The 17,328-nt window shown below is 40.5% G+C and overlaps 1 protein-coding gene across 3 annotated transcripts in view; it reads right to left on the bottom strand.

Annotated features, from left to right (window-relative positions):
* Positions 1-13,213, bottom strand: part of PPP4R2 (protein phosphatase 4 regulatory subunit 2) — a 78,403-nt gene extending 65,190 nt beyond the window's left edge. For all 3 annotated transcript variants that reach the window (XM_049862431.1, XM_049862432.1, XM_049862433.1), the window contains exons 1-2: positions 12,952-13,213; positions 11,887-11,968 (exon numbers count right to left, since the gene is read on the bottom strand). In XM_049862431.1, the coding sequence (XP_049718388.1) occupies positions 11,887-11,968; positions 12,952-12,985 (116 nt within the window). In that variant the 5' untranslated portion in view covers positions 12,986-13,213. The remainder of the gene's footprint in view (positions 1-11,886; positions 11,969-12,951) is intronic.
* Between the last annotated feature and the right edge of the window lie 4,115 nt (positions 13,214-17,328).

Raw genomic sequence — 17,328 nt, 5'->3', positions numbered from 1 at the left:
ATTACAAGCAGTGCCAAATCCAGGCAGCCTGGTATGTGAAGAGGATTCCAATGGGTGCAACCAGAGAGGAAGACAATCAACTATGAACACATATTAGGGCGTAGCAAAAAAAACGAAGATCTAATATACATTTCTCAGAATTAATCATCTATTTTAAGGAGCCCCGGTAGCACGGTGCTTATTTCAAAGGCACGTGTTTAAATGAAGTAAAAGTCAACATTCTCCTCTTAAACTGTCTATACTTAGTAATTAAAGTTTTTTGCTATTGATACTAAAACTCAATGACACACCCATGCTCACCTCAATATAAACTCCCACATCAGAAAGGTACAAAGACCTACGATTCACCAAACAGGAAAAACACAGTAATTTGTGAGCCATGAATTTCTTATCTTCTCACTAATGTTTTGAAGCTTCTGATAGGTTTCCAGTAATAGTCCATAAGTATACATAAACTCATATATTCACTGGCAGGCATAAAGCCCATCTCTGGATATAGATAAAAACCACACATGTACATACAGGTAACACTAAGACAGGCAGGCATTCTAGGAACCTCTGTAAGGCTCAAATGAGTTTAGTGGTAACAGCGATTGGTCATTCTAATCCAAGAATAAAGGACTGATGCACATTTTTTTTTTAACTGTCTCTGCACCATTCACCTAGGCAACATACTGGCAACAGTAACATCTCTCACCACCACCAGATACTGTAACATAAATCACCGTCATCATGCCCCGTTCCCCACCCCAATCACTACTGCTATGATATCACCCCCAGATAACTAGTGCTACAACACAAACTCCTATCAGTTTTTTCAAGTTGGACGAAACTTCGGAAAATATTTAGAACATCTACTAGTAGCCCTCACTTAGTAGCTGAGGAAACTAGCCCATAGCAAAATAAACAATTTCAATCATTGAAGCCAGAATAGTTACAGTAGCAACCATTTGGGGGCACTCGTACGTATAAACTTATTTAATTCTCACAATATCCTTTGAGACAGATTTATTATTCATATTTTAGAGACAAGGAAATTAAGGTGCAAAGAAGTCAGCCTTGGGCACACAGCAATCAAGTGGCAGAGATGGGAATGCAAACCCAGGTCTGTCTGGTGCTCTTCTGGTTCTTAAATCAGAGCTCTTTCATCAAGATTAAGCACCTAAACTTGCTTCCTGTGCCAAATACACTCCCCATTTATACTCAGAATACAGACAGGTCTAATTCTTACTACCATCCCCCAACAATTTTCATACCTGGAGTTATATACTTTATTCAATCCTCACAACTGTTGAGACAACTATAAAAGCATAAATCCCATTTTTCAAATGAGGAAACGAGTTCACAAAAATAATTTGTCCAAAGTCACACAAAAGTGGCCAAGCCAAATTCAAACTTGGGTCATGCTACTTCCAAGATATGACAATACCTCCCCTGCCCCCAACATGCTAACTCGAAAAATTAGGGGCCTAGACCACCACTAGTAAAAATCTGAACTGAACATGGAAAGCATGAGCTCATGGGCACCAAAAGTAATGAAAATTAGGAAAGTTACTTATACCAGCCAAGAAACTGCTCTCAGTCAGTACATTCTGTGCAGTGTCCACGACTATCAGGTTTACGGCATCATGTGATGACAGAAAGGAAAACAACTAATTTTCTTCACGTCCACACCTTAGACAGTGTAGTTAGTATTTAGAACAGAAGGGCATACATTCAACTAGTTATTTTCTGAAAATCTACTCTCTGTTCCCCAAATTGTGATGATCATACATGAGAGGGGTTTAGGTGGCACATGAATAATGCATATTAATTACATATTTTAGTATTCATAGGCTTTAAGGTGACTTAGAAAAATACAACTAATGCACAGACCAACAGGTTCAGATCTTACTACTTACAAGACTGTAACAATCGACATAATGGTTATACCTCTGAGAAGAGGTAAAATGGGGGCCTGAACTCTATCTGCAATATTTTTCCATTTAAAAAGAAGTAAGCTGACTTAAAGAAAACTATTAGTTAAAAATTATACAGATCAATTGTATGAGATCAAAAGGGCATTATTTGCCCAAAAACAGAGATAACAAGACAAAAAAGGGTAGAAAATAGGACAAAAGAAAATGAGGAAACCAGGGCAGAAACGGGGAAAGTGCTGACACATCGTGGGAAATGAAACAAAAGTTATGAAACACTTATGTACAATCATATTGGCAACTAATTTGCTCTGTAAACTTTCACCTAAAAAAAATTATACAGATGTTACAAGGATACGACAAAAATCATGAAGGTGGTATGTGACTAACATTTTAGAAATAATGTTCACGGGTTCAGTCACGGGTTCAGTTAATACTAGGTTGGACAAAACAAAGTTCCTTCCTTTAAGAAACCCATAAACCAAAAACCAAACCCACTCACTGCTGTGGCGTCTATTCCAACTCACAGCGACCCTAGAGAAGGATCTAACAGCTTCATTGGCTTAAGGGGATTTTGTTTTCAATAATGCAGATCTTAGCTATTAATAAGAACTACTTTTAAAGCAACCAAACTTGTATTTTCTCACTGATAACGTCAAACTATCTAAACATAGGGAAACTGACACTGCAGGGAGAAAAAAGCAGAATCAAAACGAGCATTATGGACAACATAATAATGGCTAATGTTTACTGAGCACTTACTATAGGGTTGCCATGAGCTGGAATTCAACTCAACAGCAAAGTGTTTGGTTTTTGGTACTGTGTGTACCAAGCACTGTGCTGAGATGTCTATATATTACCTGCCCACACTGTGAGGTACTATTATTATTCTCATTTTATACATGAGGAAACTGGCTTAACAAGGAATAAAAAGTTTTCCTAAAAAGTGGAATTTTGAGAGAATGGCAGTGGCGATAGCTTTCTTCATCTCTCCAAAACCCCACAGCCCAGACATGACAACTAGACAACAAAGCCAAAAAACCAGTGAACAACATTTACAACAAAGCTACTTGACAACATAGTCCCAGAAGCTTCAAAAAATAAGTCTGTGACGAAAAACCACCAACGGCCAAATGTTCTGTGTATTTTCAGGATCTGTGCAAGAGAAAGCAAAGGGCATGCCTGAAGGGCCTGAGAATAAGAGAACCACAAAACAGCCAAAAGGTATTCACTGAAAATTATGGTTGGCCAATTTGAGAAGAGCAGCTAAAACTGAGAGGTGTTCTGCCCACACCAATAGCGAGTGAACAGAAGATATGCGGTGAGATCTGAAAGCCTTGTTCCCGTGAGTTCTTGAAAGAGACCCACCAGAGTTCCCATTCAAGTGAGCCCAACAATGAGGAGAAACCACTGGGATTAAAGTCAAAGTTAAGCATGACAGGGACAATAAAGAGGAAGGAAAGACAAGGTCCAAATAAAAGTAGAAGTGGAAACCAGAACCTGGAAACTCCAGAAAGCAAGCTGTCTTGTTTTTAAACACTTCACAGAAACAATGAAAGAGCTCTGTGAATTTAGAAGAGGAACTCTGAACCATACCTCCTCCTAAAAGTTCAGGAAAAGGAATTTCAACTACAAATGAGCAACAGCAAAATATTACGGTCAAATCCAACATAAAATTTTAAGAAAAACCGAGAATAACATACCTATGGACAATGAAAGCAAGACAGAAAGACATGTTCGACAACAATCAAAAAAAATGGTATCATACTTTTTCAAAATGGCTAACATGCTCAGCTGCTAACAAAAAGCTTGGAAGTTCCAGTCTACCCAAAGGCACCTCAGAAGAAAGGTCTGGTCATCTACTCCTGAAAAATCAGCCACTGAAAACCCTATGGAGCACAGTTCTACTCTGACACACATGGGGTTGCCATGAGTTGGGAGTCAACTTGATGGCACCTGGTGGGTATTTCAAAACAAACTAAAAGACACTGAAAAAATGATACACAAGACAACATAAGTCGGAGTTAGAGAAACTCAGAAATGAGGTGACAGATTTTTAGGAAGACTTAAAACAAAAAAGTACTTCAGAAATAAAGACTATACTAGAAAGTACACCAAAACAAATGCACACAACAGATGATGCTTGAAAAGAAATGAAAGGAAATTCTTCCTGCAAAGGAGGAAACTTTTAAAAATCAAAATGGAATCAAATTTAAAATTTCCCTTCAAAAGACACTGCTAAGAGAATGAAAAGACAGCACAAAGTGAAGCAAGTAGAGGTAGTCCCAACTTACGAGAGGATTCTGTTCCAATAACTCCATCGTACACGGGTTTTGACCTAAGTCAAATACCTTTTTTCGTTTTTACTGCCTTTTATTATCAGTATCTTTATAAATCCAATCTTTGTACATCTGCAAGTGAACATCTGAGGATAACATCAGCAAATTATGTACTGCAACACTGTATGTAATATGTATTACATACGATAAGATGTACCAAAAAAAAAAAAATAAGCAAACAGTCGTAAGCGCAGTTTGTCGTAACTCAAACACAGCATGTATCATATACAGGACCGGTACCCAGAATATATAAAGAACTCCCAAAACCAACAAGAAAACAAACAACCCAATTTTAAAAACGGGTGAAAGATTCAAACAAACACTTCACCAAAGAAGATACACAGATTCAAATAAACACATGAAAAGATGGTCTACATCATTAGTCATCAGGGAAATGCAAATTAAAACCATTACGTAATATGCATCTATTTAGAATGGCTAACGTAAAAAAGACCAACCATACTAAGTGCTGAAAAGGATGTGGGGAAGCTGAGCTCAGTTCCCATACTGTCGGTGGGAATGCAAAATGACACGATTTTAGAAAACAGGCAGTTTCTTAAACGTAAACTTACCATATAATCCAGCCATTTCTAGTTACTTATCCAATGCATTATGTCCACCCAAAGACTTGTACACGAATGTTCACAGCAGCTTTATTTATAACAGAAAAAACTGGAAATAGCCCAAATGTCCACCAAAAGATGAAATGTACAAAAAATTGTGGCATATCCATATAACAAACACTACTCAGAAATAAAAAGGAATAAACTGTTGACATCGCAACATGGATGAATCTCAATTACGCTGAGTAAAAGAAGTCCAACAGAGTACATACTGTATGATTCCATTTATACAAAATTCTAGGACATACAAACTAACGTAGAGTGACAGAAAGCAGATCATTAGTTGTCTGGGGAATAGGGAGTGGGGGTACAACCAGGGAAGAACAGGAGGAAACTCTGGGGGATAATGGATATGTTAATTATGGTGATGGTTCCATGAGTACAGATGTCAAAACTTATCAAACTGTACATTTTCAATAAACATAGTTTACTGTATGTCAATTATACTTCATTCAATAAAGCTATTTAAAAAAAAAAGGGAAGAAAAAGTACTCAAGACAAATTGGCAAATATTGAAGATATGCAAAGCAGATTCAACACAGCAATTACAGGAGTCCCTGAAAAAGCCAAGTAGGAAAAAAACACATACTGAAAACTTTTAATTCAAGAATTGCTTTCCTGAAACTAAAAAAAAAAAAAAATAAAACCACATATTGGAAGAGCAGAGCACATACCTGAGCACGCTGACCCAGAATGACCCATACCAAGACAGTCTATAAAATTTACTGGACTTTATGGAGGGGACGGGGAAACACTTGATATCCATCCAAAAAACAGTGGATGACATATAAGGTGAAGAAAATAGTATTATCAGATTTTTGGCAATAACACTAAATTCACAGAAAAAAATGGAGTTAAAATATTTAAGATACTCAAGGATAGAAAGTATGAGCCAAAGATTTTATTTCCAATGAAAACGACCTTCAAGAACAATAGGACACAAAGAGACAACCTAAAGACTGGGGAAAATCTTTGGGAATTATATAAAGGATAAGGGTTTATATCTAAAATATATTTTTAAAAAACGTCTAGAACAAAAAGACAAAATAATCCAATCAAAAACTGGGGAAAGAACATCCTCATCAAAGAGGATACTCACATGGCCAAAAGACACAAGAAAAGATACTCAATATCATTAGAAATGCAAATTAAAATCACAATGAGGTACCACTTGACTCCCACCAGGATGGCTAAGGAGAAGCCCTGGTGGTGCAGCTAACCACAATGTCAGTTATTCCAGCCCACCAGCTGCTCTGTGGGAGAAAGTGTGGCAGCCTGCTTTCTTCAAGATTTACAAGCCTTGGAAACCCTATGAGGTAGTTCTACTCTGTCCTATAGGGTCAGTATGAGTCAGACTTCACATCAACGAGGACAGCCAAGATATAAAAAAAAAAAAAAAATTATAGGGATGATAACAAGTGTTGTAGGGGATGTGAAGAAATTGGAACCCTTATCCATTGCTGTGGGAATGCAAAATGGTACAACCATTGAGGAAAAGTCTGGCAGCTTCTGTAGTTTGGAGAGTAGTGTCTAGGGTCTTAAAAGCTTTCAAGTGGCCATCTGAACTACAACTATTGATCTCTACTCATCTAAAGCAAAAGCGAAAGGAGGAAACCAAAGATTCAAATTAGAAACCAGTCTATTAGGACTTAGTCTACACAAACTATGGCCTCATCTACCCTGAGACCAGAAGAACTAGATGGTGCCCAGCTACCACTACCTACCATTCTGACCAGGGCCCCAAAAATGGACCTTACAGAATGGGAGAAAACTGTGAACAGAACCTCAAATTCTTAAAAAATCCAGTTTTACTGGACTGGTTGACTGGAGAACTCTCCAAGACTATTGCCCTGAGATACTTTTTCATTTAAACTAGCCCCTGAGGTCATCTTTTTAGCTAAATAACTGATTGTCTCACAAAATAAAGAATATCATCCGTGAGTACTGTGCTCCTTAAAAAAAAAAAAAAAACCCGTATGAGACCAAACAGTCAGCAATTACTCCAAAACAAAGATGAGAACATTAAGGGGGAAGGGAAAACAGATTAATGGAAATGGAACACCCAGAACAGAAATAAGAATATTCACACACTGAAGAATGTAACCAATGGTAACCAATGTCACTGAACAATTTGTGCAGAAATTGGTGAATGGAAACCTAAACTGCTATGTACATCTTCACCGAAAACACAATCAAATATCGGAAAAAAAGAACAAAGGGCACAAACAGTTATCAATATATAAAGACCTCAAGAAATACTGTTCTCGTGAGCCTTGCCTCAAGGATCTACACTGGAAGATGAGCTTCAGACAACCAAACTTACTAGAGATATTGCCATACGGACTGGTGTTAGACATACAGCTGCTGTAGAACTAAGACTATATGAGAGACAGGAAGAGTATTTTATGGAATAGCTATACACACTCAAATAACATAGACACAAGTATTGTTTTTTTAAATACAGGCTAGAACTGGGAGAGTGTATGTAAAAAAAATTTTTAATGTTCTTAATTATATTGGTGGCGGTGGTAGTAGTATTAGTATCCTTAAGACTTTCTGGTGTGTAATGTTAGATACAGTGAATGAGAAATTATGAGATCATCATTCCCCATGTTCTTGAGAACCAGGATTTTTGGTGTGAAAGAAGTTAAGCAAAAAACCTGTAGTCCTGATTTTGATTTGTAAGTATCAGTATGAACTCATGAAGCATTTCATTTAGCTCTGTCCATTGAAAATGCTAGAAACAATGACAAACTCAGTAATAACACACATCTCCAGCATACAGACTGTAGTCTTTAAAAATCATTTCCCACTAAAAGAGGATAGGGTTTCTTAAGAAACGGCTGACAGCAAGTCACAGCTGGAAATGACCTTGGAATATCTCATAGAAGACAGCAAGAAAGCTATCAAAGACTACTAGGGTCACATCAAAAGGTCTCAGGAGCCAACTGAAAGAGGCCACCAGTGGCCAAAGATGGTACAATTTGGCTATCAAAAAGGGCAGTAATTGCAACTAAAACTCATCAAAAATACTTAAATTCATGACTGAAAACCATCACGTTTCTGTTTATTCAGCACATACTATATATTTAATTACCATTACATGAGAAACTATATTACCTTTAAATAGTGTTGCCCAATCAAAAAAAAAAAGGCAGAAAAACAACAAATGCAGGCAAGGTTGTGGGAAGACTGGAACGCTTATACACTGCAGGTAGGATTGTAAAATGGTACGACGACTATGGAAAACTGTATGACGCTTCCTCAAAAAGCTAGAAACAAACACCTTATGATTCGGCAATCCCTCTCCTAAATACACATCCTAGAGCTAAAGAGCAGTGATATGAATAAACATATGCACGTCTACGTTCACTACAGCATTATTTACAATAGCAAAAAGATGGAAACAATCTAAGCGTCCATCAACTGATGAATAAACAAATCGTGGTACATACAAGAGAATGGAATACTACGCAACTATAAATAATGAGAAGTCTATAAAACATCTCATAACAAGGATGAATTTGGGGGACATTATGTTGAGTGAAATCACAAAAGGACAAATACTGTAGGGTCCCACTATTACAAAAAGAATTGATATACACAGAAAGCAACATTCTTTGATGGTTACCAGAGATGGGGCCAAGAGGGAGGGGGAATCACCTCCTAGATAGTAGATACTTGTTATTTTTGGTAATGGAAAGAGCAATAACAAACATGAATGAAGTCTGTACAACTTGACCAAGGTAAATGAAGACACTAAGAAATACACAAGAAAAAGGGACAATTCCAGTAACTGCTATCAACCTATACAATTTTGCAACAGTAATAACAATCAAAAAATATGTGTATGGTTACACAGGTAGATATGTATGCTATATCTGTATAGGAAGGCATATTCAAGTACACACACATGCACGTATAGGTGTACATCTGCAGGTGTATGTATAAACATGTATGTGTGTGCTGCATATGTACCCGCATATATATAATAAAGCACATAGTGGGCACGGTTGGAGACTTTCTAGACATATCCAAACAATTCTTGGGATTGGTTTACTGGGTTGAAAGGCTTAGGTCCATGGTCTCATGGAACGACTCAGTCATAGTTCATAAAGATAATGTTCTACATCCTAATTCGGTGAGCAGGATCTGGGGTCTTAAAAGCTTGTGAGCAGACATCTAAGAGACAACTATTGGTCTCTACTCCTCTGGAGCAAAAGAATGAAGGAAGCCAAAGACTCAAAGAAGAAACTAGTTCAAAGGACTAACCGCCCACATGAACCACAGCCTTTTCTAGCCTGAGACCAGAAGGGCTAGATGGTGCCCAGCTACCACTAGAGACTGTTCTGACCAGGGACACAATACAAAGTCCCTGATAGAATGAGAGAAAAATCTTGGACAAAATTCAAATTCATAAAAAGGCCAGACATACTGTACCAATAGAGTAGAGGAACCCCTGAGACTACCACCCTAAGGTACCCTTCAAACTAGGAATTGAGGCTATTTCTGGAGATAATCTCTCAGAAGAGTAACAGACGGGCTTAGAACAGACGTGAGTAAAGTGCTCCCTTAAACAATCAACTATATGTGACCAAACAGTAAACATTTACCCAAAAGCAAAGATGAGAAGCCAAATAGGGGAAGGGAAGCGAGAACAATGGAAACAGAACAAACAGAATGGAAATAATGAGAATGCTGACACATTTTACACATTGTGAAAACTGTAAGCAATAGTACAGAACAATCTGTATAAGAATTGTTAAATGGGAACCTAATTTGCTCGGTATACTTTCAACTAAACACAATACTTTAAAAAAAAAAAAAAAAGCACTGCCCAATTTCAGGATAAAGTTATCAACATAAAACCAATTTTTCCAAGTGGCCAGAAACAACTAATTTGGGGATAAATTGTTTTACATACATATATGTTGTTGCTGTTAGTGTCCATGAAGTTGATTCCAACTCATGGCGACCCGACATATAGAGTAAAACTGTTCCACTGGGTTTTCATGGTCGTGACCTTTTAGAAGTAGATCACAGGTCTGTCTTCTGAGGAGCCTCTGGGGGTCAAACTCCAACATCTTGTCTAGTGGTCAAAAGCTTAACCATTTGCACCATACAGTACTCCTCTGTATAACAGTTTAGAATCCCACATCTTGGCATCTTTCCTAACTTCCTACAAGCACAATTCTAAATCTTCCCTAAAGCTAAAAACACAAGTATTAAATCAATTTTATTTTTAATGTACAAATAGATATCCTAGGCTGTGAATGATTTTCATAAATAAAATTTCAAGTATTCTTTCTGTTAATGCTTTCTTGCTACAATAACGTATCGATGAAAATAAAAATGGTTAAAACTACAGAATTCGTACCTTAAGCAACCCATCAATCCTAAAACATCAAAGAGATCTGAACTCTCACTTTTTATATTTGCATTCTCCCATGACAATCTTAGAAATTAGACAAAGCTCCATTTAGCCATAAATGGATAAGAGAAATGGCAACTTTCACTATCAAAAGGCATGCCCACAGTTAAAAGTAATACAAACTTCATTAAATGTCAAAAGATGAATTTGAGAACACCAATCATTTTAACACAAAATGCTCTCAGTAAATATAGACCTAACTTGACAAAAAAAAGAAAAAAATTGTTTAAGTCCTCTATCAAGACAAATAATTGTTCAGAAAAATCAGATTAAATTTCTCAGCCGCCGGTGATCCAGTAAGGCAAGATATTAAAAAGCTGTATTTATTAATGGTGGTGATTGCACAATATTGCAAATACAGTTAATGCCACCAAATTATATACTTAGAAATGGTTAAAATGACAAATTTGTTATGTGTATTTTACTACAATAAAATTTTTTTAAAATTTTAAACCTGTCTTTTAGAAACTTTTGACTGTACATTTAGAGCCACTGTTTTTTTATCAAGAAGGAAAGGCAGTTTGTACAGAGCTGATTAGCTGATGAAGAGACAAGGTTTTAAATATTTTTTTCTTAACTTTTTCTAAGTTTAAGCGTTTTTCTCATTTCTAAATTTGGTTATCAGAGGACTATACTACAACCATAGCAAAACTTGTGAAAATGAACACTTGCTAATAAAACCACAGAAATTACGTATCACTTGAAGCTCACACTCTTCTGTTAGGCCTCAAAAAGTATTTTGAAAATAGGCATGAAGTAGGGGAGCCAGGAGAGCCCATTTATTACCACTGCACCCAAAGAAATCTTTCTCCTTCCTGTTCCCCCACCATTACCCAAAGGAAAGACAACAAGGAAGTCATCGAAGCTGCGTTGCTCTCTACAAATTAACTTTGCCCTCTACAAACTAACTCAGCCAGAGTGTGAAAACAACTCCTGCCACACAAACTACACACAATGGACTTGAATATTCCTTTTGAAAACAGCCCTAATTTACAAGTTTCAAATTCAGAACATTTGGAAACAAGCCTAATAAAATGGTAAGCATATGTAACAAGTTAGCTATCCTAGAAAGTTTACAGGACAGTCAAAACTTATCATCTGGAATTTGTCAGATAATCACCCCGAGTACTCAAGAGAATAGAAGTCACACACTTCAAACACCTACATCTATGACAACAAAAGCTTGGATACGGACAATAAGACAAAATACGACCAACAAAAGAACATGAAACAATCAAAGCCACAAAACCCTGGGGATAAAGCTGTTCATTATGGCCCAAAAGGGTCATAATGGAAAAGACAGTCTTCCTTTCTCAGGCCCTTTCAGACTAAGAAGTTCTAAACAGGCCTAAATGTAGATGTTAAAAAAAAAAAAAAAGGTAAACAATTTTTTAAAATGCATTACGGAGCATGCATAAAATAAATAAAAGTATATATTTATTACATGCTTTAAATGATAGTTTTTAAACTGTAGGAATGACACAGATTAATAATTCTTCCAGAATATACTTTTTTCTTTGTCCTATGCAATCCTGAATGACATACGTTTATAAAAATGAATACAGGTTTCAACTCACATTGTTTCTCCAGTCTTGGCTACATGACAAAGAAACTGATCCAGGACAGGACAAACTTCCTTTTTCCCCCTCTTCTCAAAATCTAGATAAGAGAAGAAAGAAATGTTATTAGTATTTCCCAAAGTCCATCAACCATTCCCAACACCTTAATACAAACTTTCCTCCCAGTCCTTCCCCATACTAAGAAACAATAATAAAATAAAAATTAAAAACTCATCTTCTCAACCAAACAGCCACCTCTACCCTCCCAAGCTCCACTTCCAACATGTCACCCACTTCACTGGTATTCACTGCTAACAGGACGCCTCCAAAAGGGGGCACTCGACTTCTCCAAAAACTAGCCTGAATACAGTGTTTCCCAAAGTGGGGTCACGGGGAACACCAGCATCCGCCTCACCAGGGAATCCGGTTAAAATACAAACCTCCAGGCCCGACCCCATTAACTGTTTATCTAGGTGAAGTTCACAAGTCTACGTTGTAACGAACACCACCTACTCGACGGAGCCACCCCCAAACGATTCTGAATTGTCAAAACATAATTCTCAAATCCCTGAAACCATGATATTCCAAGTTTGGGAACCACTATTCTCAAGCCTGTTGCTTGGAAGGCGACCACCTTTTAGAATTAGGGCGCGTGCAAAGATGCCTCCAGAAGCCCTGAAAGGCTTCGTAAGACAACCTAAAAGTTGCTTTGCCAGCGCCGCCCCCCCACCTACCCTTTTACTTTTTCTCTCACCCCGATGCCCGGCATGCGGGAGCCTGACGGCGAACCGAGCCTGCCTGCGAGGGGCTACGACCTGTCCCCGCCGGGGTGGGAGAGGGGCTGGAGCCCCTCCGAGAGCTCCCCGACTCCCCTCCCCCAGCCCAGACGCCGGCGGCAGACACAAAGCCCAGAGCGGGGCGGGAGGGAGCTGCCCACAGGGCTCCCCGCCCCTGGGAGGTGGGAGGGGGAGGGGAGCCGGAGACGCGCCCTCCCGGGCCCGGGCCGCGGAGCCACCGGCCCGGAAAGGAGAAGAGAGAGGGCCGCAGAAGGAGGGGAGAAGGGAGAGGGGCAGCCACCCCCACCTTTCAGCGCCTCCTGCAGCCTCTCGACGTCCATGGCTTCCCGGAGTCCCTCGCAGCCTCCGCCTCCCGCCGCGGGTCTCCCCGAGACCGGAACGCCTCCCCCCACCCCCCCGACGCCCTCCCCCTCCCTCGCACACACTCCGGCACGCAGGCGACCGGGGGGGGCACCGAAGGGAGCCGGGGGAAGCGAGCGAGAGAGCGAGACCGACAGAGCGAACACCTCCCCGAGCCGCTACCACCAGCCCTCCAACATGGCGCCCGGCACGTCACCGCGCGCACGCTCCCCGCCGCCGTCCTCGCGCCCGCTGCGCGCCCCGAGCCGGGAGCCCGAGAGCGCGTGCGCGGCGGAGGCGTGCCGCCGGGCGGTCCCGTCGACCCGGCCTGGTGGCGGGCGCCGCATCCTCCGCCTGCGTGGTGCTCCTCGGCGGGCCCCCGCGGTACTGCAGACAGCACGGTAAAGGAGCGGGTTGGGAGCTGACTCGCAGGATTCGAGTACCCTAGCTAGCTGTGTAACCTTGAGCAATTTACTTCTCCTCTCTGAGCCTAATTTTCCCAATCTGTGCAATGAGGGGAAACCCTGGTGGTGTAGTGGCTAAATACTGCGGCTGCTAACCAAGAGGTCAGCAGTTCGAATCCGCCAGGCGCTCCTTGGAAACTCTATGGTGCAGTTCCACTCTGTCCTATAGGGTCGTTTGGTACAGTGAGGGCACTGGTTCCGACCACCCTATCTATGCAGTTTCTGTGAAAATTAAGGAAGAATGTGTACACACAGCGTTCAGAGTATGAATAAAAAGCACTCTGTATTACAGCTATTAATAGTGACAAGAATACCTCTGCCCCTGAACTCGACGTTCACTCGTCACTGACCCACCCGTGAAAAGAAGCAACGCATACAGCAAAGTGATTCAGAGCTCAAGCTTTGGAATCAGCTGAATTCAAATCCCACTCCACTACTTACTCCCTCTGTGGCCCTGGACAAGTTACAACTCACAGAGCCTCAGTTTCCTTGTCATAAAATGGGAATTGTAAAACAGGATTGAGGATTGCGTGAAACGGTGTGTATGAAGCACTACAGGACCTGGCACTTGGTGAGCACTTAGTTAACAAGGCTCCTGCTGTTTTTAGTATCATTGTGATTAAGATTACATTGCCTAGGCACCCAGGAAACTAAACAGGGGACTGCAGAATCCTTCTCCAGCGCTGACATTTAACAAACGGGAAAGCTGAGGCATACAGAGCAAGTCCGGCAAAACAGCAACTGAAACTGGGACATCTGGCTCCCAGCCTTTGTGTGGACATTTTTGTGCTCTTGTTATGTCCGTGAACTTTTAAAGGAAAAGGCACTGGACTGTTGCACCTTCTCTTCCCAAAGCCTAGCAGAATGTCATGAAAGAAAGGAAGAAAGAGAAGGCAGTTTCTGGGCTTGTCTTGTTGTTGTTAGATGCCGTGTCAAGTCAGATCCAACTCATAGCAACGCTGTGCACAGTAGAACGAAACACTGCTCTGTTCTGTGCCATCATCATAATCGTTGCTATGTTTGAGCCTATTGTTGCAACCACTGTGTCAATCCATCTCTTTGAGGGTCTTCCTCTTTTTCCCTGACCCTCAGCTTCACCAAGTGTGATGTCCTTCTCCAGGGACTGCTCCCTCCTGATAACATGTCCAAAGTACATGAGACAAAGTCTCTCTGTCATCACTTCTAAGGAGCATTCTGGCTGTACTTCTTCCAAGACAGATTGTTCATTCTTCTGGAGTCCACGGTATATTCAATATTCTTTGTCAACACCATAATTCAAAGGTATCAATTCTTTGGTCTTCCCTATTATTCATTATCCAACTTTCGCATGCATATGAGGCAGTTGACAACACTGTGGCTTGGGTCAGGGACACCTTAGTCCTTCCTCAACGTGACATCTTTGCTTTTTAACACTTTAAACAGGTCTTTTGCAGAAGATTTGCCCAGTGCTACACATCGTTTGATTTTTTGACTGCAGCTTCCATGGGCATTGATTGTGGACCCAAGTAAAATGAAATCTTTGACAACTTCAATCTTTTCTCCATTTATCATGATGCTGTTTATTGGTCCAGTTGTGAGGATTTTTGTTTTCTTTATGTTAAGGTGTAATCCATACTGAAGTCTGTAGTCTTTGATCTTTGGTTTGTCTTCCCAAACAAAACCAAACCCACTGCCATCAAGTCGATTTTGACTCATAGCAACCGCATAGGGTTTCCAACGCTATAAATCTCTATGAAAGTAAACTGCCTGTGGAGCTGCTGGTGGTTTCAAACCACTGACCTTTCAGTTAGTAGTCAATGGCTTCAACCATTATGTCACCAGAGTTCCTTTGGTTTGTCTTAGAAAGCACAAATTTGTATGCAGCCGTTACAACTGTTGACACTCTTAAAAGGTAGTGGCTGTGATTCTTACCCTAGGTTACAGATGCAGGCAAAAGTCTTCCACACCCAAAATACCTCTCTGGAGTGTTGTAGTTGGAAAACCAGTTCCCTTCCATTGTCTACAGCATTCAGCTCAATTACAAATAGCCTTGTAGGGGTGGCAATAGGGTGTCATCATCAAACACTTGGTCAGCACTTATGATGCACTAAATTTAGTTTTTCATGGCCCCTTCTAGTCTGAAAGGGCCTACTGTGCCTACATAAAAAGCCTGTCCTGCACTTCTGACACCCAGTCTTTTTTTTAGGCAGGTCACTTGCTATACAAAGGTCCCTGGGTGGCACAAGCAGTTTCCACTCAGTTACTATCTTAAAGGCTGGCAGGTTGAATTCAACAAATGATACCGCTGAAGAAAGGCCTGGTGATCTACTTCCATAAGGATTACAGCCAAGAAAACCTTATGGCTCTACTCTGCAACACGTGGGGTCACCATGAGTCGAAAATGAATCGACCCAACAGCAACAGGTTTGGTTTTGGTGTCTCAGTGTAAAAGCTGGCTGTGTAATACAGTTCCACTAACCTCATGTGACTGTTTAAATTCCAGTAAATTAAACAGGAGTAAAATTGAAAATTCAGTTCCTTAGTTACACTAGCCACATTTCAAGTGCTCAATAGCCTCGTGTGGCTAGTGGTTTTTGTATTGTGCCTTGCAGATACAGAAAACTCCATCCTTGCCCAAAGTTCTCTTAGACAGTGCTGTGTTGGAGGAACTCATTGTGCTAATTTCTTCCTCCTTGCTTTGTCCCTTTCATCAGTCATTCCCCTCACTTGGGCATGCCTTTCATTTCCAAACTGGATAAGGTCTGTGACAGGAAATAAAGTGGACACAGCAGTGACAGCCTAAGGGAATCAGGGAAAGCTTCCTGGAGGAAGTGGTGTTTAAGCTGAGACCATTGAATTATGAGAGGAAGGGAGCGAAGTGAAGTAGATAGGAGGAGAAGAGGAGCTATCAAACAAAAAACCAAGATGCCTTGAAATGAAAGAGAAGAGCCAGGTGCATTCTAAAGATACATAAGAAATTCAGTCTGACTTGAGCTGAGAATGCAAGGGGAAAAGAGGCAAAAGAGGAGACTGAACAATTATTTCCTTTGGTTCATTAGTTCTTTCTTCCTTGGATTTTTTTCCCTAGCTAGCATGTATCCCAATGTCAGTGATTCCTTAAGCCTCCTATTAGTACTAATTCCCGTGGAGGATAACAGCATACAAATGTGGTAGCCAACCTCCACAATGGCCCATCTTAGTTACCTATTGCTGCTGTAATGCAAATACTGCAAGTGGAGGCTTTAAAGAACAGAAATTAATTTTCTCACAGTTCTGTAGGCTAACAGTCCCATTCAGGGTCTCAGCCCTGTCGATTCCTTCCTTGTTGGTAGCCCCGGGCATTCCTTGGTTCTTGGTGATCCTCACATGCCATCTCTCTTCCTTAGTGTCATGGATTGAATTGTGTCCCCCCAAAATATGCATCAACTTGGTTAGCTCATGATTTTGTGTATTGTGTGGTTGTCCTCCATTTTGTGATTGTAATTTTATGTGAAAGAGGATTTGGGTGGGATCGTAACACCCTTACTAAGGTCCTGTCCTTGATCCAAGGTAAAGGGAATTTCCCTGGGGTGTGGCCTGCACCCCCTTTTATCTTACAAGAGGTAAAAGGAAAGGAAAGCAAGCAGAGAGTTGGGGACCTCATACCACCAAGAAAGCAGTGCTGGGAGCAGAGCGCATCCTTTGGACCTGGGGTCCCTGCGTGGAGAACCTCCTAGTCTGGAGGAAGATGAGTAGGCAGACAGAGGGAAAGCTTTCCCCTGGAGCTGACACACTGAATTTCGACTTCTAGCCTACTCAACTGTGAGAAAATAAGTTTCTCTTTATTAAAGCCATCCACTTGTGGTATTTCTGTTATAGCAGCCCTAGATGACTAAGACACT

This window comes from Elephas maximus, chromosome 20 (assembly GCF_024166365.1).
Source record: "Elephas maximus indicus isolate mEleMax1 chromosome 20, mEleMax1 primary haplotype, whole genome shotgun sequence".
Taxonomy (NCBI): Eukaryota; Metazoa; Chordata; class Mammalia; order Proboscidea; family Elephantidae; genus Elephas; species Elephas maximus.
The sequence above is the reverse complement of the archived record's forward strand: the minus strand, read 5'-3'. Positions and strand labels throughout refer to the sequence as shown.